Source organism: Saccopteryx bilineata, chromosome 6 (assembly GCF_036850765.1).
Source record: "Saccopteryx bilineata isolate mSacBil1 chromosome 6, mSacBil1_pri_phased_curated, whole genome shotgun sequence".
NCBI lineage: Eukaryota > Metazoa > Chordata > Mammalia > Chiroptera > Emballonuridae > Saccopteryx > Saccopteryx bilineata.
This window is the reverse complement of record NC_089495.1, coordinates 152,286,811-152,302,099: the sequence shown is the minus strand read 5'-3', so window position 1 is coordinate 152,302,099 and position 15,289 is coordinate 152,286,811. Positions and strand designations below refer to the sequence as shown.

Here is a 15,289-nt window from a genome sequence, read left to right as displayed (position 1 = left end):
TATTTTAAATAAATAAAATCATATCATATGTGATTTTAATGTCTTTTCACTTTTAAAAATATGATTATTATCTTTTATCATCTCCTATGTTTTAGTATCTTTCTAATATACAGTCAATGCCTATACAACAACATATTCAAGTTCCTTCAACTCTGGAATGTTTAAGAAGCTCATACTTTCCAGGTTCAGGGATCAGAACCAGGTTCCCAGGGCATCTCTATCTGATATCTTTAGTCCTGTGACATCTGAGATATAGGAGCAATCCAATACCCAAGGCTAAGGCCATTTTTCTGATCTTTGCCTCACCTACGAGATTCCCTGAGATAAGCTTAGATTCTCATCTGATTCTCCCACCATTCCTACTTTATCCTCCAAAACAATGTTCTGTCCCACTTTAATTCTCAAGGCTTTGGTTCTTAAGTCAGTCCAGAACTAACTTGGACTTTTATAAATATCTCTTGAACTGAGTGAAGTAACTTGTTGGCTAATCCTCCAGATAAACCTAAGGGGAGGGTAAAAAATAGACAGGCTGTGACTTCACCCCACTGCCATTGGGTTTTAGCTAGTGCTCTAGATTTCTCTTTGTCATTCACTTTTCTCCAGCCATCAGTCAGGATATGCCATGGTGCCAGGAGCACGTGAGTCACAGAACACAGAAGTTGACAAAAAGGTGGTAAGTAATGAGACCTGTGTCTTTGTTCCCGTCTACTTCACTGAGGGAACAAGAGAAAGTTACATATCTGCAAAGGCCAGAGAGAGACAGCCACTTGTAGCTTACGAGACAGAAATTAGCTGAAGACACATTACCAGGTGGAGCAAAGGAGGAACTAAAAAAGAAAAGAAGAAAAAGTAAAGTTCTAATATTGCCCAAAGGTGGAAAATATTCTTGACCAGGAAAGGTCAGCCATGGCAGGAGGAGAGGGAAGAAGTCTTCTGGCATTAAGTTTTCATTGCTGGAGGCCAGCTGTGAAGAGGGGGTAAAGGACACAGAAAGGGTGCATACCATTACCTGTCTAAAGCAGCATTCTTCTAACCATTACATTAGGTCACAAGTAGTTACTTCCTCCCAGCCCTCTATGCAATGTGTAGAAATGGCCACTTACTAGCAAGTAATACATTATCAAAAAAAATAAAAACTACCTAAACTCTTCTCAATTACTGCTTTACACTAGGAATATGCCAATATGTCCTATCTGTCTATGCCCACAGCTCCCATCAGCTTTCCACAGCTCTGTGTTAGGTGTTTCTTCTGAAAGTATACAGAACAGAGCCCATCTGATTAGCCCTCTTTCCTATCCGAGGAGTTTTGAACCCAGAGGGAACTTCTAATACTGGAATAACTTACAAGATATGTTCTGCAAGTGCCTTAGCCCTGCAATGCAGTGCCTGAACCAAAAAAAAATGTCTAGGAAGCTCACAGCAAATGTGATTTCTAATATAAAATAGGTGTACTGGAATTCATAATCTTAATTAACATTATCATTATTGAAGTTACTATTTATCAACTCATATGGAATTACAGCATTTTATATTTAACCAAGGTAGATCTGTGCTGAGGTATACTGGCTGATCATGAAACCTGAGAGATGCTCATGTCTTATGCTGACTCTGAAACTGACACTAGACTCTAAAAAGCCATATGCCTCCTATCAGGACTGGAAATCACTGTGTACCACTTTACAGAAGTTTCTTAAAGCCTATAAAGTAGCATACAAAATGAGTCTTTAAAAGTGCAAGTTTTAAAAAATATCATGTATAAGCAAAAAATATTTTATACATGTATTTCCCCATATATAAGAAACTCCCATGTATAAGAGTCACCTTAATTTTGGGGCCCAAAATTTGAAAAAAAAAATGTATTACATACAGTTATTGAACTCAAGTTTTATTCATCATAAAATTCATACAATTCATCACTGTCAAAACTCCCATCCATTAGCTTGTTCTCATCTGTGTCTGATGACAAATCACTGTCTTCAACAACAGGCACAAAAACAAGAGTGAAAAAGTGAGAAATGCAAGTAAAATATCTACAACCACTATATAAGACGTATCCAGTTTTTAGACCCCAAATTTTTTGAGAAAAGGTGCATCTTATACATGGGAAAATACGGTAGTTCTTAAGAGTTACATGTAAAATGTCACCTTATTAGGCACAACAAATTCTTCAGACAATAAATTTTAGTATGAATTCTGGGTATTCAATGCCAGAATGAACTGAAACTGAATTCTTGTCTATTTTCCTATTGCTTGGTCCCAGAGATTTTTAATACTTGCAGAATGTAGTACGTGCTCTACAAACAAAAACATCAATTACCTTGTAATGTCCATTCATCACAGCATCATGTAGGGGAGTGATCTGATACATTCCTTTGATGTTTACATCTGCTCCACCTTTCACTAGCTCACTTGCTGTCTCATAAAAGCCCCCCACACTAGCTTCATGAAGTGCTGTCCAACCTATAATATACAAAAAAAAAATGTTATTTATTTATATTTGGCATCTTAATAATGTTTTGTGCTTGCCTTAAAATAAAAAATCAAAGTTTAAGCTGTTTCTTTAAAATATATTTTGATTATATGAGATGATAATCTCACCATGAAAATAACCTGCATTATTTGATGAATTCAGTAAATCTGAGGGACAAATCAAATTTCTTTGTAGAAAAATATGAAAAGAAGTGAAATATTTAAAACAATTCCTGTCTAGGCCCTGGCCGGTTGGCTCAGCGGTAGAGCGTCGGCCTAGCGTGCGGAGGGCCCGGGTTCGATTCCCAGCCAGGGCACATAGGAGAAGCGCCCATTTGCTTCTCCACCCCTCCGCCGCACCTTCCTCTCTGTCTCTCTCTTCCCCTCCCGCAGCCAAGGCTCCATTGGAACAAAGATGGCCCGGGCGCTGGGGATGGCTCTGTGGCCTCTGCCCCAGGCGCTAGAGTGGCTCTGGTCGCAACATGGCGACACCCAGGAGGGTCGCAACATGGCGACGCCCAGGATGGGCAGAGCATCGCCCCCTGGTGGGCAGAGCGTCGCCCCCTGGTGGGCGTGCCGGGTGGATCCCGGTCGGGCGCATGCGGGAGTCTGACTGTCTCTCCCTGTTTCCAGCTTCAGAAAAAATGCAAAAAAAAAAAAAAACTATTCCTGTCTTCTTCAAATAAAAAGGCTGTATGGGGGAATCATTACTAGCTGATAAAGAATGCCAGTTGCAGGTTACTTTTCTGCAGAGAAAAGCCGGGGGGGGGGGGGGACCTTATTTCTAGCTTAATGTACTTCCATTAAATAACTCAACTGGCATAACTACACAGAATCAGTTCAAAAGTATATATTTCTTTTCTCCTTATTTGCAAAAAGCTATTTACAGTAGTTCAACTAACAATCCATAAACTATGTTCCAAAAAAACCAGTCATCCAGATATTTTTTCTCTGTTAGCCAGAGACAATATAGGTTATAGATATTTATTAAATTCCAATAAATCATATGACTGACGTGAGAAAACCTAAAAGGTATATCTTAAAAGTGTATTTCTTTCTTTTCAGAATCTTCTTCATAAATGAGGGTTTCTAAATTTTGGCACTAATATTTTGGACTGGATAATTATTTGTTGTTCTGAGCATTCTCCCAAATACCAGTAGCATGGCACCCTTCCCAGCTATAACAACTAAAAATGTTTTCAGAAAATTCCAAATGTCCCCTGAGAAGCAAAATCAACCGAGTATTGTTAACAATGCTGCCATAAACGTGAGGGTGCATTTCTCCTTTTGGAATAGTTCTAGGGTATTCTTAGGGTATATTCCTAAAAGTGGGATAGCTGGGTCAAAAGGCAGTTTGATTTTTAATTTTTTGAGGAATCTCCATACTGTTTTCCACAGAGGCTGCACCAGTCTGCATTCCCACAAGTACTGCAGGAGGGTTCACTTTTCTCCACATCCCCACCAGGCACTTATTCTGTGTTGTTTTGTTGATAAGCGCCATTCTGACTGGGGTGAGGTGATATCTTAATTGTGGTTTTAATTTGCATTTCTCTAATAATTAGTGACGTTGAGCATTTTTTCATATACCTATTGGCCATCTGTATGTCTTCTTTGGAGAAGTGTCTATTCATTTCTTTTGCCCATTTTTGATTGGATTGTTTGTATTTCTGATATTGTTTTACAAGTTCTTTATAAATTTTTATTATTAACCCATTATCAGACATATTGTCGAATATGTTCTCCCATTGTGTAGTTTGTCTTTTTATTCTGTTATTATCTTTAGCTGTGCAAAAGCTTTTTAGTTTGATATAGTCCCATTTGTTCATCCTGTCTTTTATTTCACTTGCCCGTGGAGATAAATCTGGGAACAGCCCAAATGTCCATCAGTGGACAAGTGGATTAAAAAGCTTTGGTATATATATACTATGGAATACTACTCAGCCAAAAGAAATGACGACATTGGATCATTTACAACAACATGGATGGACCTTGATAACATTATACTGAGTTAAATAAATCAGAAAAAAACTAAGAACTATATGAATCCATACATAGATGGGACATAAAAATGAGACTCAGAGAAATGAACAATAATGTGATGGTAATGGGGGGGCTGGGGGTCGAAGGAGGGGAGGGGCATAAAGAAATCAAGATAGAAGGTGATGGAAGACAATTTGACTTTGGGTGAGGGATATGCAACATAATCAAATGTCAAAATAATCTGGAGATGTTTTCTCTGAACATATGTATGATTTATCAATGTCACCCCATTAATATTAATAAAAAAAAATTTTTAAATCAACTGAGTAAAGGACCACAGCCATAAAATGTTAAAGAATGAGTTTTTCCAAACTTAGAGGAAGAAATAACAAAAAATGACAAATGTTTATTTAAAAGAATTTTTTCCTATACATTTCCTTAAAATGCATATGGCAATTTAAAGCAACTCATAAGTAATACTGGTCTACAATTATAACATTATATTTTGGCGTATATAATTTTTTATAAATACATGTGACATCTATTGCACAAAGAATAAAGGAAATAAGTTCAATGTTCATACATTTTGTATGAAGTATTACAATATTATCTCTAAAAAGACAGTAAGACATTAAAAATGCATATTGTAATCTCTACACCATCCACTACAAGTGATCCAGACAGAGAAACAAAAAAACAGATAAAGCTCACAGGAACAATTAGCAAAATGATAATCCTTCACCATGTATATTAAGTGAAAATTGACTAATCACCCCAATTAAAAGGGAGAGATTGTCAGATTGGAAAAAATAGCAAAACAATATGCTGTATGCAAGAAACATTTTAAATATAAAGACATATTTAGGTTGAAAATTAAAAAATGAAAAAAAGGAATAGCAAATAGGACAAGAAACAAGAGAAGGCCATGATGTATAAATTAACATAACAAGTAGACATCAAGACAAAGCATATTACTAAAAATAAAAGAAAGTATTTCATAAAGATTAAAAGGTCAATTAAAAGATATGACAATTATATGTATGTTTAATAATAGAGCTTCAAAATATAAAAAACAAAATTTGACAGAATTAAAGAGAGAAATAGACAATTCCACAATCATAGTTGTAAAGAGTTCAGTATACTTCACAGGAAATGATAGATCAACTATACAAAGAAAAATAAGTAAAGGCAGAGATGTTCTGAACACTACCAAAACCTTCATCTTATTGACATTTATAGAACATTACACACAACTGAGGAACAAATATTCAAGTGCACAAGGGTTATTCACCAAGAAAGACCATCTAGTAGACAATAAACCAATTCTCAATAAGTGTAAAAAAAAAAATTTCATAAAAAGTGTATCTTTGACCACAATTAAACTAGAAATCAGTAAGAAGTAATCATATAAGAACTGAAAAGTATTTCAAGCTGAATGATAATGAAATGCAATATACCAAAATATGTGGGATGCAGCAAAAGCAGTATTTAGAGGGAAATTTAAATGCTTATAGTAAGGAAGAAGGTACAAAAATTTGTGACCTCATTTTTAACCTTAAGAAACTAGAAAAGGAAACAAAGAAAAACAAAATAAGTAGAAGTCAGAAAAAAGAGTAAAACTAAAATATGAAAAAGATAATAAGGGTCGGTAGGAGTGATGTCAGAGAAATGGCAGCATGGAAGATACTTCTAATCTCTCCTCTTAAAATTTTAACAAATTGAACAACTATAATGCACTATAATGTACTTCAGCTGGGATGACAGGTGAGACTGAAAAATTCATTCAACAAATGGTCCAAACATGAGACGGGGTTAAATAGGGGGCAGAAGATAAAACACAACTGAAGTCAGCTCTAAGGAGGAAAACAAAGAACTGAATTTTTCTCTCTCCTTGCTGGACACAGGAAGAGTTTTATTCCAAGCCAGGAGAAGCAGAGAGACGGGGGGCAAGGGGAAAGGAGCTAAACTAAGGTGGGCACAATCAGATGCATGGTTATTGAGGACGGCCCACATCGCTTGGCTTGCGATCAGCTTGTGTGGGCTGTGCTCACTAGCTCCATCAGAGATCAGCCCACATGGCACTGCACACTTGCCACAGCAAGTGTGGCACTCTAGCATGCTCATGCAGTGTCAGGGAAAACAAAAAAGTGCACCCCCAGCCTTACAGATCCCACTTCCCTCCCCACATGGTAGGAAGAGAGATGGTAGTGAGGCCCCCACAGCTGACTCTCTGAGGACACTCTCTCCCAAGAGGTGGAAGTGCTCTGCATTTGATTCCCAGGTCTGCTGAGATGTGGGGAAGAACCACAGGAAACCAGAAATTGCCACTACTAAAACCATAAAGCAGCCCCTACTACATGCCACACCCACCAAGGCAACTGCGGCCCTGCCTACATCACTGCCACAGAGGAGGTCTGTCCAAGAATTTCACAGAGCCAAAACTTGTAGTATAGCAACAACTACTGGAAAAAAAATTGTTTCTTGTTAGGGTTCTTAATAATATCACTCTCAAATGCCAACAAGGAAAAAGAAATAATACATCATGGAAATAGAAGACAGAGACATAGTTCAGATAGATAATGAACAATCTCTAGAAAAAAAAAATCTCAATTATATGAAAACTTTGAAGTCAAATGACAGAGAACTCAAAATTAAAGTTCTAAAAAAACTCAATGAGTTGCAAGAAAATACTGATAAGCAATTTTATGAGCTCAAAAACAAATGAATGAACAAAAAGAGTACTTCACCAAGGAAGTTGAAACTTTAAAAAAGAAGCAAACAGAGATGAAAAACTCAATAGATTAACTGAAAAATGCGGTAACAAGTTTAGCTAATAGAACAGGCCAGATAGAGGAGAATCAGTGACATCAAAGACAGGCAACTAGAGATACTACAGACAGAAGAAGAGAGAGACACATGAATTAAAAAGAATGAGAGAGCAGGCCCTGGCTGGTTGGCTCAGTGATAGAGCGTCGGCCTGCCATGCGGGGGACCCGGGTTCGATTCCCGGCCAGGGCACATAGGAGAAGTGCCCATTTGCTTCTCTACCCCCCCTCCTTCCTCTCTGTCTCTCTCTTCCCCTCCCACAGCCAAGGCTCCATTGGAGCAAAGATGGCCCGGGCGCTGGGGATGGCTCCTTGGCCTCTGCCCCAGGCACTAGAGTGGCTCTGGTCTCTGCAGAGTGACGCCCAGGATGGGCAGAGCATCGCCCCTGGTGGGCGTGCCGGGTGGATCCTAGTCGGCCGCATGCGGGAGTCTGTCTGACTGTCTCTCCCCGTTTCCAGCTTCAGAAAAATACAAAAAAAAAAATGAGAGAGCTCTACAAGAACTGTCTGATTACATCAGAAAGAGCAATATAGAAATAATGGGTATATCAGAAGAAAAAGAGAAAAAGGAATGTAAAACCTATTTAAATGAATAATCGATGAAGACTTCCCAACCCTGTGGAAAGAGAGCCTCAAATCCAAGAAGCAAACAGAACACCAAGTTACCTCAAACCAAACATACCTACTCCAAGGCACATCATCATGAAATGGACACAAATCAATGAAAAAGAGAGACACCTCAAGGCAATTAGGGTAAAAAAGAATATAACATATAAAAGAAAGCCCATTAGGTTATCATCAGATTTCTCAGAAAAAAACCTACAAGCCAGAACAGAGTGGAACCAAATATTGAAGGTACTGAAAGGAATTACCAGCCAAGAATACTATATCCATTAAAGCTATCCTTCAAACATGAAGAAGAAACAAAAACTATTACTGACAAACAGAAGCTGAAAGAATTTATCACCAGAAAACCCAAACTGCAGGAAATACTAAAGGATGTTACTCAACCAGATACAAAAAAACAAAACAAAACACCCCAAAGCAAAACTACAAGTAAAAGCTCCAACAAGAACACTAAAAAAAACAAGGATAATCTGCGACAACAGTAACATAAAGAGAAGAAGATAAAGATTAGCAGTAGCAAAGGAGGATGGAGTGCAGAAGCACTTAAATGATAATAGACTCTTGTAAATATGACAATTTTTCTTTCAATAACCTAAAGATAACCACTCACAAAATGCCACTACTGAAACATGTAACTTAAAAAAAGAAGAAACAAAGGGGAAAAGTATGGAATACTGCCAAAGAAGAACAACTGACAGAAAAACAAAAGAGAACCAAACAAGACACAGAGCTATTAGAAAACAATACATGAAATGGCTATAGGAAACCCTCAATTGTCAAAAATTATCATAAATGTAAATGGACTGAACTATCAATAAAAAGACACAGAGTAGCAGATTGAATCAAAAAGAAAAGCCCAACCATATGCTGCCTTCAACAGAAATATAAGTTGCAAGGACAAAAGTAGGCTCAAAGTGAAAGGTTGGAAAATGATTCTCCAAGCAAATAATGCCCAAAGAAAAGCAGGTGTAGCCACACTCTTATCTGACAATGCTGATTTCAAGATATAATGGTAACAAGAGACAAAGATGGACATTTCATAATAATAAAGGGGACAGTATATCAAGAAGATATAACACTTCTTAATATATATGCACCAAATCAGGGAGCACCAACATATATATGACATCTACTAACTGATCTAAAAATAAAAACAAAGACATATTTATACTTGGGGATCTCAATACACCATTGACAGCTCTAGATCAATCATCCAAACAGAAAATCAATAAAGAAATAACGACCTTAAATGATACACCAGACCAAATGGGCATAATAGACATTTACAGGATATTTCATCCCAGGACTTCAGACTATATATTTTTCCTTAGTGTACATGAAACATTCTCAAGAATAGATCATATTGCCTAAGCTGGCAGTGGTGTAGTGTCGGACTGGGATGCGGAGGACCCAGGTCAAGACCCCGAGGTCGCCAGCTTGAGCGCGGGCTCATCTGGTTTGAGCAAAGCTCACCAGCTTGGACCCAAGGTCGCTGGCTCGAGCAAGGGGTTACTTGGTCTGCTGTAGTACCATGGTCAAGGCACATATGAGAAAGCAATCAATGAACAACTAAGGTGTCGCAATGAAAAACTAATGATTGATGCTTCTCATCTCTCTCCGTTCCTGTCTGTCCCTATCTATCCCTCTCTCTGACTCTCTCTCTGTCTCTGTTAAAAAAAAAGAATAGATCATATTTTGGGTCACAAAAATAACATCAACAAATTCAGGAAGACTGAAATTATACTAAGCAAATTCTCTGACCATAAAGTCTTTAAAACTAGAATTCAGCTGCAAAAAAGGAAGTAAAAATACCCATAAAAATGTAAAAATTAAACAACATAATTCAAAAAAAATGGGTCAAAGAAGAAATAAAAGCAGAGATCAAAAAATATATACAGGCTAATGAAAATGACAATATGACATATCAAAATTTCTGGGATGCAGAAAAAGCAGTAATAAGAGGGAAATTTACTGGGTTGGGGAATAAGTTTGTAGCGTTTTTACCGAAGACTTTTATTTAAACAAAAAACAATTATATCAATAAGTTAATCAATTATATATTCGCCGTTGCTGTTTACAACCTCTTCCCACCTCTCGACCAATTTGTTGATGCTGTTCTGCCAAAAATCGCCTGGTCTGGTGTCAAAGAAGTTGTTGAGCCAGTTTTTAAGGACCTCTTTGTTATCGAAGGTAACGCCTTTCATATGGTTTGACAGAGAGCGGAAAAGATGGTAATCGGTCGGTGCAAGGTCCGGAGAATACGGCGGATGCTGAAGGACCTCCCATTCGAGCTCTTGGAGTGCGGCTTTGACGACTTGTGCAACATGGGGCCTGGCGTTGTCGTGAAGGAGTATGGTTTGACCATGTCGATCAGGTCTTTTCAGTCGAATAGCCTCATTCACGCAGTGTAGCTGAGCAATGTAGAGCTCCTTGTTGACCGTGGCATTCTTTCCGAGCATTTCCCAGTTCTTCATTGAATTCAGAAGGCCTTCCGCTGCGGCACGTGTCATCGACGTCAAAGTCGCCATTTTTGAACTTTGCAAACCATTTCTGTGCTGTAGACTCGCCTATGACACCTTCTCCATACACGTCGCAAATGTCCCGGGCTGCTTCAGCAGCTTTCTGACCTCGATGAAAAGCAAAGAAGAGCAGGTGTCGAAAATGTTGATTTTTGCCTCCTGGGTATTCCATTTCTAAGCCTCAAAACTAATAAAAAATTAAATAACTCAAAAATACAATTAACATAGTTTTGTAGAGCAGAAAGAGTTTTATCGAATGAATACTTACCCTTTGCCAAACAGCAAAAAAATCGTTGTAAAAGAAAATATAAAAACGCTACGAACTTATTCCCCAACCCAATATATCATTACAGCTTTATTTCAAGAAACAAGAAAGATCTCAGATAGACAGCTTAACATCACATCTTAAGAACTAGAAAAAGAACAAAGGCAATCCAAAGTCAGAAGAAGAAAGGAAATAGTAAAAATCAGAGCAGAAATAGAGAACAGAAGAACTATAAAAAAATTAATACAACAAAGAGTTGGTTCTTTAAAAAGATCAATAAAATCAACAAACCCCTGGCTAGACTCACTAAGGAAAAAAGAAAAAGGACTCATATAACAAAATCTAAAATGAAAGAGAAATTACCACAGATATCATAGATATACAAAGGATCATTGTAGAATACTATGAAAAATTATATGGCACTAAATTCAACAGTCTAAAAGAAATGGATATATTCCTAGAACTATACAATCTTCCTAGACTGAAGAACCAAGAAGTGAAAAGCCTAAATGGACCCATAAGCAAGGAAGAAATAGAAACAACTATAAAAAATCTCCCCCAAAGTAAGAGTCCAGGGCCAGATGGCTACACTAGTGAATTCTACCATTTATGGAAGAGTTGATATCTATTCTTCTCAAAATCTTCCAAAAAATAGAAGAAACAATACTCCCTAACACATTTTATGAGACCAACATAACCTTCATATGAAAACCTAGCAAGGACATTACAAAAAATAAAAACAAACTACAGACCAATATCTCTAATGAATACAGATGCAAAAATCCTAAACAAAATGCTAGCAAATCAAATACAACACATTTAAAAAATAATACATCATGATCAAATGAGATTCATTCCAGGAGCACAAGGATGGTTCAACATATAGAAATCAATTAACGTTATACACATCAACAAAACAAAGCACAGAAATCATACGATCCTATTGATAGACACAGAGAAGGCATTTGATAAGATAGAACATTCCTTTATGTTCAAAACATTTAATAAAATGGGTATAAAAAAGTACCTCAATATAATAAAGCTCATATATGACAAACTATCAGCTGATATTATACTAAATGGTGAAAAACTGAAAGCTTTTCCTCTAAAATCAGATACAAGACAATGCTGCCCACTATCTCCATTCCTATTTAACATAGTGCTGGAAGTTTTAGCCAGAGTGATCAGACAAGAGAAAGAAATAAAAGGCATTCAGATCAGAAATAAGAAGTATTTTTGCAGATGACATGATCCTGTATATAGAAAACCCTGAAGACTCCACAGTAAAACTAATAGAAACAATCAACCAATACAGTAAGGTCACAGGATACAAAATGAATATAAAGAAGTCTATTGCTTTCATATATGCCAACAATGGAACTTTGGAGAATAAACCCACAAAAATAATCCCTTCTACAGGAGCAACAAAAAATAAATAAAATACCTGGGATTAAACTTAACACAGAATGTAAAGGATCTATATACTGAAAACTACAAAGCATTATTAAAGGAAATTGAAAAAGATACAACAAAATAGAAAATATTCCATGTTCATGGATTGAAAGAATCGACATAGTTAAAATGGCCATATTATCTAAAGCAATATACAAATTTAATGCCATCCCCATCAAAATTTCAATATAATTTTTTTTTTTTTTTGTATTTTTCTGAAGCTGGAAATGGGGAGAGACAGTCAGACAGATTCCCGCATGCGCCCGACCGGGATCCACCCAGCACGCCCACCAGGGGCTACGCTCTGCCCACCAGGGGGCGATGCTCTGCCCCTCCGGGACGTCGCTCTGTTGCGACCAGAGCCACTCTAGCGCCTGGGGCAGAGGCCAAGGAGCCATCCCCAGCACCCGGGCCATCTTTGCTCCAATGGAGCCTCGGCTGCGGGAGGGGAAGAGAGAGACAGAGAGGAAGGAGAGGGGGAGGGGTGGAGAAGCAGATGGGCGCTTCTCCTGTGTGCCCTGGCCAGGAATCGAACCCGGGACCTCTGCACGCCAGGCCGACGCTCTACCACTGAGCCAACCAGCCAGGGCTCAATATCATTTTTTAGAGAAATACAACAAAAAATCACCAGGACAGCATGGTAGTGGCAGAAAAATAGACTCATAGACCAATAGAACAGAACTGACGGCCCAGAAATTCTATAAAACCACATATATATGGTCAAATCATCTTTGATGAACTGAAAACACACAATGGAGGAAAGAAAGCCTCTTCAATAAATGGTGCTGGGAAAACTGGAAAGCCACATAGAAAAAAGTGAAACTTGACTACAGTTTGTCCCTCAGCACAAAAATCAATTCAAAATGGAACAAAGACCTAAACATAAGATTTGAAACAATAAATTACAGGTCAGAGAAATTACGCCATGAGGAGTGCTTCCAATACCTCTCAACAAATTCAACAACTAGAGACAGAAAAACAATCTCAGGAGCATCTGAAATACACATACATCAAACAAAGGTACGATTGAGTGAAAAGGTGGCAGAATATATAATCCACTCTGAAGGAAGTAAAACAGAGAACGACATATTCTGCTTTCCTCATTGACCTCAACAAGGGCTGCTTTCACTTGGAACTGAGAGAAAGCAAGGGCTGGGGGAGTAGAAAAAGCTGGGCTGGGCAGAGACGTTCAAACCGAGGAGAGAGTGTGACTGCAGCTCAACCCACATGGAGCTAATGCCAGGGGCAGAACCCGGCAGAGGTGGGCAAGCAGTTGCTTTGTTTACTCCTGGTATCCCACTCAGTGAGCGCGGGCAGTGTGCGAGTAAATCCACCTGGCACTTCGGGCGTGGGTGCCCATGTCCCCGGACAGAGGGGCTAGGTTGGAGACTGTCAGTAGTGACCCTCTGTATGGGCTATGACCAGAGTTTCTGAATAACACCGGCTCCCCAAACAACAGTGCACAGGAAGTGCACAAGATGGCTTCCCTATACTGGGACCTGTCTGGGCGCGGCACCTCCACCAGCCATACAAGCTAACGAAGCACACTCCTGGGAAAGAGAACTGAAGAAGTGGTGAGGGGAAGAGCACGCAGGCAGCTTGCAGACAGCCTCTGGAGAGCAGACCTGAGAAGTGCTGAGGCATAATAGACATGCCCAGAGGCTCAAAGAAAGACACCTGAAAGGCAATCAGCTCCCAGCCCTGCCTGATTATGCTGGCGGCTCTGGCTGGCAAAGCCTTACCCAGAACCCTGCATTGAGTGGGGATAGAGGAGGGATTTGGCAGCTTTTAAAACCTCTTGCTCTCAGGAAGTGGCTCGGGCAACTTCACAGCAGGGTCACCAGGCTGTGGTTCAAGAAGGAGAGACTTGGGGAGAGGATACGGGGAAAAAAGACTCTCCCATTGTCAGAGCCTGCAAATGCTAACAAGCCCCGGCTACCAACGGGAGTGATGCCTAGTTTATGTCATCACCATAGTGACACAACAGCAAATATCTGCCTAAGAGTGCCAAAGGGGAGGAACCTGGGTTACAGCGCCACCAAACAAAAAGAGAGAAGAAAGAAAAAAAAGAAGATAGCTTCTCAAAACCAGGAAAAATCCAGTCTTTATAACGTTTTCCATTTTTTTCTTGTATTTTTTTTAACATTTTTAAAAATTAATTGTATTAGACTCTAGGGTTGCCCGGAATGCATCCCCCTCCCCTGTATTCCCCTCAACATCTCCCCTGCCCTCCTCCATACAGCGTCCTCCCCTCTTCCCTTCAGGTTTATCCCATCCTATCATCCCCTTTCCCGCTGTCCACTTTCCCTCTGGTCCCTTTGATCACTCCTCTGTCTCAATTCCGTTCCTCAGTTCTCATTATTCCTTGGATTCCTCAAATGAGTGAGGTCATATAGTATTTTTTCTTTCTCTGCCTGGCTTATTTCACTCAATATAATAGTTTCCAGGTCCCTCCATATTGTTGCAAAAGGTAATATTTCCTTCTTTTTCATAACCCCATAGTATTCCATTGCATATATGTACCACAGCTTTTTAATCCACTCATCCACTGACGGACACTTAGGCTGTTTCCAGATCTTCGCTATTGTGAACAATGCTGCCATAAACATGGGGGTGCATTTCTTTTTTTCAGTTGGTGATATGGTGTCCTTGGGATACATTCCTATAAGTGGGATGGCTGGGTCAAAGGGCAGTTCTATTTCTAATTTTTTGAGAAATCTCCATACTGTTTTCCACAGTGGCTGCACTAGTCTGCATTCCCACAGCAGTGCAGGAGGGTTCCCCTTTCTCCACATCCTCCCCAGCCCTTATCGTGTGTTGTTGTGTTGATGAGCGCCATTTTGACTGGTGTGAGGTGGTATCTCATTGTGGTTTTGATTTGAATTTCTCTAATGATTAGTGATGTTGAACATTTTTTCATTTGTCTATTGGCCATCTGTATGTCCTCTTTGGAGAAGTGTCTATTCATTTCTTGTGCCCATTTTTTTATTGGATTGTTTGTCTTCCTGGTGTTGAGTTTTACAAGTTCTTTATAAATTTTTGTTATTAATCACTTATCAAAGTATTGTTGAATATGTTCTCCCATTGTGTGGTTTGTCTTTTTATTCTGTTCATATTGTCTTTAGCTGTGCAAAAGCTTTTGTTTGATATAG

General features: G+C 38.9%; 1 protein-coding gene and 1 non-coding gene across 2 annotated transcripts in view; one reads left to right on the top strand and one right to left on the bottom strand.

Annotated features, from left to right (window-relative positions):
• The window catches only part of ANKRD31 (ankyrin repeat domain 31), a 259,980-nt gene that overhangs the window by 120,989 nt on the left and 123,702 nt on the right, over nt 1-15,289 (bottom strand). Inside the window, 1 exon segment of the mRNA XM_066237559.1 lies at nt 2,318-2,460. Within this exon segment, the coding sequence (XP_066093656.1) occupies nt 2,318-2,460 (143 nt within the window).
• Nucleotides 7,392-7,467, top strand: TRNAG-GCC (transfer RNA glycine (anticodon GCC)). Its single transcript has one exon. It is a non-coding gene; the product is annotated as a tRNA-Gly (tRNA).